This window comes from Delphinapterus leucas, chromosome 20, assembly GCF_059928025.1.
Source record: "Delphinapterus leucas isolate spDelLeu-1000000601 "Yukka" chromosome 20, BTC_Dleu_Yukka2, whole genome shotgun sequence".
Classification (NCBI taxonomy): domain Eukaryota; kingdom Metazoa; phylum Chordata; class Mammalia; order Artiodactyla; family Monodontidae; genus Delphinapterus; species Delphinapterus leucas.
Window position 1 is genome coordinate 60,389,751 of NC_143148.1, and position 10,250 is coordinate 60,400,000.

At 53.7% G+C, this 10,250-nt stretch overlaps 1 protein-coding gene and 1 long non-coding RNA gene across 2 annotated transcripts in view; one reads left to right on the forward strand and one right to left on the reverse strand.

Annotated features, from left to right (window-relative positions):
• Positions 1–64: 64 nt before the first annotated feature.
• On the reverse strand, positions 65–4,631 carry SLC22A31 (solute carrier family 22 member 31; the record flags this gene model as incomplete). Its single annotated transcript, XM_089902493.1, is given in 12 exon segments — positions 65–408; positions 411–484; positions 855–966; positions 1,328–1,542; positions 1,654–1,738; positions 1,741–1,761; positions 1,865–2,010; positions 2,194–2,314; positions 2,317–2,361; positions 2,630–2,778; positions 2,868–2,971; positions 4,299–4,631. Coding segments are annotated over 12 exon segments (1,635 nt in total), but the record flags the coding sequence as incomplete, so codon positions are not given.
• Positions 4,632–4,699: 68 nt separating this feature from the next.
• The window catches only part of LOC149744725 (uncharacterized), a 50,187-nt gene continuing 44,636 nt past the window's right edge, over positions 4,700–10,250 (forward strand). Inside the window, exon 1 of the long non-coding RNA XR_016391056.1 lies at positions 4,700–5,434. This is a non-coding gene — a long non-coding RNA (uncharacterized LOC149744725). The remainder of the gene's footprint in view (positions 5,435–10,250) is intronic.

A 10,250-nucleotide genomic window follows, 5' to 3' on the forward strand; every position in this document is an offset into this window, starting at 1 on the left:
AAGGGTGCGGCCTGAGGGAAGAACCAGCGAGGGTGCCAAGTTCCACGGACACCTTTATGCTACCCATGTGGAGGGGGAACCAGGGCCCCCGGCAAAGAGGCCCCCTTCCCACCACCCTCCCGTTCCTTCCCGAGACCCGTCTGCCCGTACTGGCGGGTGGCGTGTCTCTGCAGCCTTGTCACCCCTCCCGGACCAGCTGTGTCCCGGCCCTGGGGAGGGAGGCTGGCAGCAGGGGCAGGCGGTCCTGGCGGGGGTGGCCCCAGAGGAGCAGGGAGCGGCGCAGGCGGTCGGCGTCCTGCAGCGACGGGGGCAGTGCGCAGCCACGGCTCTCGGGCAGCAGCAGGACGCGCAGCAGGGCGAGGACGGCCAAGGACGGGAAGGCCACGTGTTGCAGAAAGAAGCCGTGCTGCCACGCGTGTCGGTGAGCAGGGCGGCCGCCTGGCCCAGGAACCCAGCTCCCAGCACCAGGCCCAGCCCGGCACCCCTGCAAGAGGGGGCGGTGGGACACGGCCCAGTGGGGCACCCAGCGCTCCTGGGGTGGATGGCCCTTAGCGGGCCCCAGGAAGACAGCTGCAGAGTCTTGGGGGAAGCTGCCCTGGATCGAGCGTTGTCCTTTCCATTAGGAAACTGAAGGTCGATTTTTGCCCTGGAATCCGACCCTGTCTGGGGGCTCTCACTTCCGACCACCCACCGCTCCACCCCTGAGCTGATATGCAGACCCTTTTGCGGCCATTGTCCCCCTCGCCACCCAGGAAGAGACACCTGAACTCTGGTCCCGATGGCATGGACCTGGGGTGTGGGGAGCGTGGGGCGCACAGGCAGGGCCCTGCCCTCTAACCCTGCATCCTTCTGACCTGCTCACCGTGGGGAAGACCTCGGCTGAAAAGAGGCTGCTGAGGGTGGACACTGCCTGAGAGGCCAGGAGCCCCAGGACAGAGACGGGCAGCAGCGTCCAGCCAGGCAGGTCTGGGGAGGAGGAGAGGCCCCACGCTGCCCACACTCCCTCCCTCCCCTCACCCGTGTCTCAGGGATCTGGGCCTCCCCAGCCTTCCACCTCTGCTCCTGCACTTGGGGTCAGGGGTTGCAGGCTGCCCCCCGGCCACACCAAGCCCTTATATTAAGCCCCTTCATGTAGAATCTTTTTGGCCCTCACCTCTTTGGGCCTCAGTTTCCCCGGGTGTACACTGGGGAGGTGGGTGGGGAGAGAACAGCAGCGTCATGCGAATGCCTCATGCCCTGTGCCTGCCTCTCCGAGATCCCCACCACCACTGGGCAAACCCCCAGCCACACATGACAACCCTGCCAGCCTGCAGGGCCCCACACTCACACTGGGCCCCTGCAAGGAGCAGCAGGGGTGCCAGGCCCAGGACCAAGGTGCCCAGCAGCAGGACTGGGCGGCGCCCCCAGAGGTCTGCTGTCAGGAGCTGGAAGACGGTGGCCGCTGCCTCCAGGCTGGCCTCCAGGAAGTAGGGCCAACAGAAGGCGGGGTCACGCGTGGCCAGGTTGCGCAGGAAGCTGGCTCTGATACCCCCGCCGATCAGCCTGGGAGGCATGGCAAAGCTGCAGGCCCAGCCAGAGCCGCAGACTCTCACCCCATGGGGAAGGCCAAGATCCCTCCCTCCCCTTCGCCCACCCACACCCTCCCCTCCTCACGAACTGAAGCCCAGGAGAAGTCCATTTCTCCAGGCGACGCGGGTATGCCGGAGTTCCAGGACCGAGTAGGGCCGGGGCTGGGGCTCCCTGCACACAGCACGTCCGGCTCTGTGGCCCCGGGGACATAATGGGGCATGAAGGAGGGGATGACACCTCTCCTCCCTCCTCCAGCACCCAGGCCTCCCTTCTCCCTGGCTGGTCCATTCATTACCCGTAGCCAGGGAGCTCTCCTCCTCCGAGCTGTCTTTGGGGTCCACACCGCTGGCTTCCGCAAAGTGCCACAAGATCTTCCTGGCTCGGGCCGGCTGCCCTGTGGCCAGCAGCCAGCAGGGAGACTCGGGGAACAGGGCTGGAGACCTGTGGGTTTGGGGTGAGGATGCCAGGGGACCTCCCAGTAGAGAAGGACCCAGTGGCGAAGCATAGTGCATGGCTCTGTGTCCCTGGGTCCCTGGCCTGTGCCCATCTTCCTGCTGCTGCATGGAGGTCAGAGGGAAGCAACGCACGTGGCCTCCACAGTGGATGTGAACCCCTCTCATTCACCCCCAAAACAGCAGCAGGAGTCCTGTGGCCAGGGCGCTCAGCCCCTGCAGAAGGCGCCAGTCCTCCAGGAGCAGGGCCAGGCCAGGCAGCGGCAGCACGCCTGCCACAGAGAAGAGGCCGCCCCCACAGAGAATGCCAGGTGGTGCGGGGCGTCACACAGCTCCAGGCCTGGGCAGACACAGACGGCCTGGGGCCCAGGCCTCTCGGGAGGGCTGCCCTGTCCAGGGCTGTGGTGATCAGTCGCTGGCCTGCCCAGGACCTGGACATCTGAGGCACCCGGGCCTGCCCACAAAGAGCAGAGCCCACAGAGCAAACAGCTCCCCGCCCACCTTCTGGAGAAGGGCCCTCAACTGGAGTGCCAGAAAGGCACCCTCCAGCGGGTCAGAGGCCTAGCCTGAGTGGGCGGCCCCCAGAGCCCCCCACGGTACTCATGAGCCATATAGGGCTAGGGAGGCCCCTGCTGAGGCCCCCCCACGAAGCACCTGCAAAACCAGCAGGGCGGGAAAGCCAGTGGCCAGGGCCTTGCTGGCCCCCAGGCCCGTGGCCAGCACCAGGGAGCCCACAAACACAGCCCGGCGGCCAAACCTAGTGGGCAGCAGGGGACACACGTGGATTTGGGTCAGGTGGGCTCAGGGGAGGGCTGCCAGGGCAGAAGGGCAGGGGCAGCGCCTCACCGGTCACAGCCTGGGCCCAGGAGGACACAGCCCAGCAACCAGCCCAGGAGGTAGTCCACCTGCTCCAGGGGCACCTTGCAGCCGTCCTCACACACGAGGTTCCACTGTAGGGGATACCAGTCACCTGTCAGCTAGCCAGGACCCCTACCCCCGCTGGAGTTCCCAGAATGTCACGCTGGAAGGGACCCTAGGTACCCTGTTCCGATTCCTCCCTGGAGACAAGGGGAAACAGGTACAGAGAGACCAGGGACTGACTTGCTCAGGGTCACACAGCGTGGCCTCCCGACCCTGGTGGTCTTCACGTGGAACTGGACAATTCCTGGTCTGAGCCCCCAGGGGGTAGAGGCCTGGGGTCCCCAGGACACCCGCATGGAGCCCCAAGTCTGGTTTCTCCTTTGCTCTGCACGGGGTTGCACCTGCCTTTCTACGGCCATCACTCTGCTGCCAGGCTGGCCCCAGGGCCTCTCCTGCCCTTCCCCTGGCCTGTGCACCTCAAGAGCCACTCCCGGAACAGGCTGCAGGGCCACGCCCACCGGCTTTTCCTGGCCAAGGGCCCTTTTCCCGGGCTACTCTGTGTCTTCTCCTCAAGCTTGACACACCCTTTTGGGTCACACTACGTCAGAGTTTTTATTTTAAAATCCGACTGCTTGTGAAAGCTGGTGGGCGAGGATCCATCACTACACCAAACAGGTGGCCAGAAGGGGGAAGCCCAGCGGTTCAGGGCCCCAGGTGGGCCTGGCAGGTATGCGGCAACCCTGTCCAAGCTTCCACCCGGGGCCCTTCCTCCCAGGGGCAGGGGGTGGGGCTGCGGGCAGAGGCTGCCAAGAGGAAGGCAGGGTGGGCTGGCCTAGCCAGAGGAGGGGGAGGGAGGCCCCGTTACCCTCTCCGCTCCTGGAGCCCTGGGATGTGTCCTTGGCGTCCCTGCCCCTAGGCCAGCCTGCGCACACCTTACAGGTGGGAGGTCTGCTCTCAAAAACGGAAGTGACCCAGTCACTCTCTTGATTCAAAGTCTTGGGAGCCCAGCCTGAACACCTGCATAGCCCAAAGCCACAGGTTGCTAGAATGTTCATGGCACCGAAGGGAACTCCAGGCCCTGCTGACCGCTGGGCACCTACCTGCTCAAACCTTCAGCTTACCGCCTCCCTCCCGGACTGCCTGCCCACCTTGGCAGCACCCAGCCTCGGACTCTGCCTTTAGGCCCGGCACCCTGCCTATGGACACCTGCTGCACCGTCAGACAGGAGGGGGCTGAGCCCCGCGCAATCCAAAGCCCCAGTACCACAGCCCCGGTCGATCAAGGGCCGAAGACCGAGGCGGGACTGGAGGAGGGGGAACAGAGGAAGGTCGCTGAGGGCAGGGGGATGGAGGGAAGGGGAGACAGAGCAGGGAAGCAGAGGACAGGGCGGGGGACGGAGGGGCAGATGCAGAAGACCTGGGTGACCGGGCTGCGCAGCAGGCCGGCGGCGGGCAGCGCGTAGCGCCAGCCGCGCGTGCAGGACCGCGTGCCGTTGGGGCGGACGTGGGGCGCGGGCTCGGGGTAGCTCAGCGGCAGGCAGGGGCCGGGGTCGAGCGCGGGGTCCGGACCGCAGTGGTTTGCGGGCAGCGCGGTGAGCAGCAGCTCCGAGCCCAGCGCCACGCACGGCAGCCACGAGGCGGCGCCCAGCAGGCACCGGGACCGGCCGAAGCCGCCCGCCGCGCGCAGCACCGGCGCCTCCAACTCCGTCCCAGGGCTCTGCACTCCGGCTGCCGGCGGGGCGGGGCCTAGAGAGAGAGAGAGAGAGAGAGAGAGAGAGAGAGAGAGAGAGAGAGACGGTACCTGAGGGGCGGGGCCTGAGAGGGCGCGGCCCCATAGGGGCGGTGTCTGCGCTCTGGAGGCCGGCGGATCGGGGCTTGGGCGGGGCCCGGAGAGAGGCGGGGCCGGAGAGCGGCGGTATCGGCTGGGTGGAGCCCTGGAAGGCAAAGCAGGCCGCCGGGCGGGGCCTGGGCCGAGGGGCGGGACGGATGGGGTGTGGCCTGGAGCGGGCTGGGGGCGGGGCCATCGAGGGCCGCGCAGGTGAGGGGCCTGGCCGTGGACGCGGGGGCGTGGTCAGCGAGACGTACTAGCACGGAGCGTGGCCTGGGGCCGCGGCCTTCTGGGCGCTTTGGAGCGCGCGAGGTCCGAGCGGCGTCGGAGCAGGAAGGAGGTCGGGCCAGGCCTGCGTAGCGCGGGCCACCACTGCTCCCCGGCGGCCGGCCGCGGCGCTGCAGCCAGGGAGGGAACGCCTCCGGCCGTCCAGCTCGGACCGTCCCGCTCGAACCCTAACCCGTCCAGCTCCCTTGGTCTTCCGGGGACCGTCCTGCGTGGCCACCGGTCTGCAGCCCCGGCGGAGCGTGGTGGCCGGAAAGGAGAGGCCCCACTCGGTGCTGCGCGTCCTCAGAAGTTTGAGGGTTATCGTAGGGTTATTCGGCAAAACGAGCTTCCAAGTTACTTTATCCCGCGCTGGTCCTCCTGTGAGCTTGGCTCGGAATACGCTGCACTTCGGCTTAACCGACACCGTCACCCTGGAGGGTCTCCATCCCAGGAACAAGGTAAGTCGCGTTTGTTTTTCACTTTTCGTTTTCGCAGGGAGGAAAGTTAAAATAGGTCCTATAGATTATGCTTAATTGTTTTTAATTGAAGAAGAATTCACATAACATGAAACTAACCATTTAAGGTACCACCACCACCTTTATCAAGTTCCAGTATATTATCACCACCACGAAAGAAAACCTGGTACCCATTAAGTAATGATTAAGTGATCACTCCCTAGCCCTCCTTCTTCAGCCACCTGGCAACCACCAGCCATACAACACGTGGCCTTTGAGATCTGGCTTCTTTCACTTAGAATAATGTTTTCAAGGTTCACCCACATTGTAGCAGGTGTCAGGACTTCATTCTCTTTTATGGCTGAATAATGTTCCATTATATGTCACATTTTGCTTATCCATTCATCTGTTGATGGACGTTTAGGTTGCTTCCACTTCTTGCCTATTGTGACTTGTGTACAAGTGTTTGACTCCCTGTTTTCAGTTCTTTTGGGTGTATACCTAGGAGTGGAATTGCTGGGTCATGTGGTGAGCCTGTGTTTAATTTTTTGAGGACTCACCAAGCCATTTTCCACAGTGGTTGCCTATTTTGCATTCCCACTAGCAATATATGAGGGTTCCAGTTTCTCCACCTCCTCGCCAACACCTGTTTTCTCTTAAAAAAACAAAAACAAAAACAAAAAAAACAGAACTAGCCCCATCCTGGTTGGTGTGAAATATCTCACTGAGGTGTTTGTTTGTTTTTTGCCACGTGGGAAGGCTTGTGGGATTACAGTTCCCCTAACAGGGATCGAACCCAGGCCCTAGCAGTTGAAAGTTTACTTAGGTTTTGATTTGCATTTTCCTAATGGCTAGTGATGTTGGGCATCTTTCCATGTGCTTGTTGGATGTGTCTTTGTCTTTGGAGAAATCACTGTTGAAATCCTTTGCCCATTTTTTACTTGGGTTGCATGCCTTTTTGTTGTTCAGTTGTAAGAATTCTTTATGTATGCTGGATACCAGACAGCATTAGATACATGATATGCAAATATTTTCTCCCGTCCTGTAGGTTGTCTTTTCACTTTCTTGATTGTGTCCTTTGATGCACAAAAGTTTTTAACGCTGATGAGTTTCAATAATTTTTTCTTTATGCTCATGCTTGTAGTGTCATATGTAAGAAGCCATTACCAAAGTCAAGATCATGAAGATTTACACCTGTGTTTCCTTCTAATCATTTTATAGTTTCAGCTCTTAGATTTAAGGCTTTGATCCAATTTGAGTTAATTTTTTTTGTTTTGTTTTTTGCGGTACGTGGGCCTCTCACCGCTGTGGCCTCTCCCGTTGCAGAGCACAGGCTCTGGACGCGCAGGCTCAGTGGCCATGGCTCACGGGCCCAGCCGCTCCGCGGCACGCGGGATCCTCCCGGACCAGGGCACAAACCTGCGTCCCCCACATCGGCAGACGGACTCTCAACCGCTGCGCCACCAGGGAAGCCCCTTGAGTTAACTTTTATATGGTATGTGATATGGGTTCAACTTCATTGTTTTGCATGTGGATATCCAGATTTCCCAGCACCATTTGTTGAAAGGCCTATTCTTTCCGCATTGAATTGTGTTGGCACCCTTGATGAAACCAGTTGTATGGTTAATATCTGGACTCTCAATTTTATTCCAAGGATCCCTGTGTCTGACCTCATGCCAGAAGCATAATGTCTTGAGAACTGGAGCTGTGTAGTATGTTTTGGAATTGAGAGGTGTGGGTCAACCAACCCTGTTCTTTTTAAGATTGTTTCGGCTATTTATTTTTCACTAGCAACTCCATATGAATTTTAGGATCACTTTTTCTATTTCTGCAAAAAAAGAATGTTGGGATTTTAGTAGGGATTGTGTTGAATCTATAGAATGCTTGGGGAATATTGCCATCTTAGCAATATTAAGTTTCACAAGATGTCTTTCCATTTATTTAAGTCACCTTTAACGTCTTTCAGGAGGGTTTTGTGGTTTGGGGTATACAGATCTTGGACTTGATGGAATTTATTCCCAAGTATTTTATTATTTTTGATGCTATTGTAAGTGAGGTTACCTTATAAATTTCCTTCTCAGATTGTTCATTGCTAGTGTATAGACGTACAAGTCGTTAAAAACTACTGATCTGGTGTCCGACAATTTTGCTGGATTTCTGTATTAGGACTTTCTACACATGACATCAAGTCATCTGCAAATAGAGATAGTTTTACTTCTTCCTGTCTAATTTGAATGCCTTTTCTTTCTTTCTCTGACTAAAACTTTTACTATAATATGGAATAGAAGTGGTGAAAATGGACATCCTTGTTTTGTTCCAGATTTTAGAGGAAGAATTTTCAGTCTTTCATCACTGATTATTATATTAGCTTTGGGTATTTGGGATATTAGCTTGGGGCCTGCTGAGGTATTCTCCTTCTATTCCTTTTTTTTTAAAAGATTTATTATTTATTTATTTTTATTAATTTTTGGTTGCGCCTGTTCTTAGTTGCGGCACGTGGGATATTCGTTGAGGCATGCGGGATCTTTCATTGTGGTGCGTGGGCTCTTCATTGCGGTGCGCGGGCTTCTCTCTAGTTGTGCTGTGCGGATTTTGTCTCCTCTAGTTGTGGCGCCTGGGCACCAGGGTGCGTGGGCTCTACAGTTTGTGGCACGCAGTCTCTCTAGTTGAGGCGCTCGAGCTCAGTAGTTGTGGCGCGCGGGCTTAGCTGACCCGCAGCATGTGGGATATTAGTCCCGTGACTAAGGATCGAACCTGCGTCCCCTGCATTGGAAGGCGGATTCTTTACCACTGGACCACCAGGGAAGTCCCTACTCCTGGTTTTAAAATGTTTTATCATGAAATGATGCTGAATTTTATCGAATGCTTTTTCTGCATTAATTGAGATGATCATGTGGTATTTTTTCCCTTCCTTCTATTCATGTGGTGTATTACATTGATTGATTTTTGTGTGTGGAACCACCCTTCTTATTCCTCAGATAAATCCCGCATGATCATGGTGTATAATCATTTCAATGTGCTGCTGGATTCAGCACGCTAGTATTTCCTTTCTTTTTTAAAAAATAGTTTATTGATTTATAGCTGATTTACAATGTTGTGTTAGTTTTGGGTGTACAGCAGAGTGATTCAGTTATACGTATACATGTATACACTCTTTTTCAAATTCTTATACGTATACACGTATACACTCTTTTTCAAATTCTTTTCTCATAGAGATTATCACAGAATTTGAGTAGTGGTCCCTGTGCTATACAGTAGGTTCTTGTTGGTTATTTAATATACAGTAGTGTGTGTATGTTAACCCTAAGCTCCTGATTTATCCCCCCGCCCCGTTTCCCCTTTGGTAACCATAAATTTGTTTCCGATATCTGTAAGTCCATTTCTGTTTTGTAAATAAGTTCATTTGTATCATTTTTAAAAATTAGATTCCGCATATGAGTGATATTTGCTAGTATTTTCTTGAGGACATTTGCATCTATTAATAAGATACTGGTATGTAGTCTTTTTCTTTGGTGTCTTTGTCTGACTTTGGAATCAGGATGATGCTATCCTCATAACTTAGGGCACGTCCAATAGGGCACACGTCCAATAACTTCAGAGGTGTTCCTTCCTCTTCTGCTTTTTTGCAAGAGTTTGGAGTGGATTAGTGTTAATTCCTTAATGTTTGGTGGAATTCAGCTGTGAAGCCATCTGTTCCTGGGCTTGCTTTCTTGGGATGTTTTTGATTACTGACTCAGTCTCTTTATTTCTTACAGATCTATTCTTATTTCTTCGTGGGTCAGTTTGGGTAATTTGTGTGTTTCTAGGTATTTGTCCATTTCATATAGGTTTTCTAATATACTGCCGTTGTTTATTGTAGAACCTTTCCTTATTTCTGCCAAACCCATAGTAATGTCCCCTTGTTCACTACTGATTATAGTAATTTGAGTCTTCTCTTTTTTCTTAGCCTCCATAAAGAATTGTCCACTTAATTGATCCTTTCAAAGAACCAGCTTGTTTTTCTGATTCTCTTATTTCATGTATCTCCACTCCAATCTTTATCCTTTAAACTAAACCCAAAGCCTCACTTCTACTGCCTTTGGGTTTAGTTTTCTCTTCTTTTTCTTGTTCCTTAAGGCGTGAAGTTGGGTTATTGATTTCATTGTTTTTTGTGTAGCAGGCATTTACATCTAGAAGATTCCCTTGGAGTACTGTATTCACTGCATCCTATAAGTTTTTCATTTTCTATAGTTTCCAAGAATTTCCAAAATTTCCTTTGTGATTTCTTCTTTGACTCATTGGTTATTTAAGAGTGTGTTCTTTAATTTCCACGTGTTTGGAATTTTCCACTTTCCTTTCTGTTACTGATTTCTAACTGCATTCCGATGTGGTCAGAGAAGATCATTTGTGTTATTTCAGTCTTTTCAAATTTACTGGGACTTGTTTCATGGCCTGGTGAGTTATCTGTTCTTGAGAATGTTCCATGTACACATGAGAAGAATGTTTATTCTGCTGTTGTTGGGTGAAATGTTCTGTGTATGTCTGTTAGATCTAACTAGTTTATAGTGTTCAAGTCCTCCATTTCCTTACTGAATTTCTGTCCAGTTGTTCCATCCATTATGAAAGTGGGGAATTGATGTTTCCAACTATTGTTATAGAACTATCTATTTCTCCCTTGTTCTGTCAGTTTTTAGATCAAACGTTTTGGGGCTCTGTAATTTGGTGTGTATATGTTTACGATTTTTATATCTCCTTGATGGAGATATATATATATATATATATATATATATATATATATAATCTTAAAAAATCAATATATAATGTTTTTCATTGATTCTTG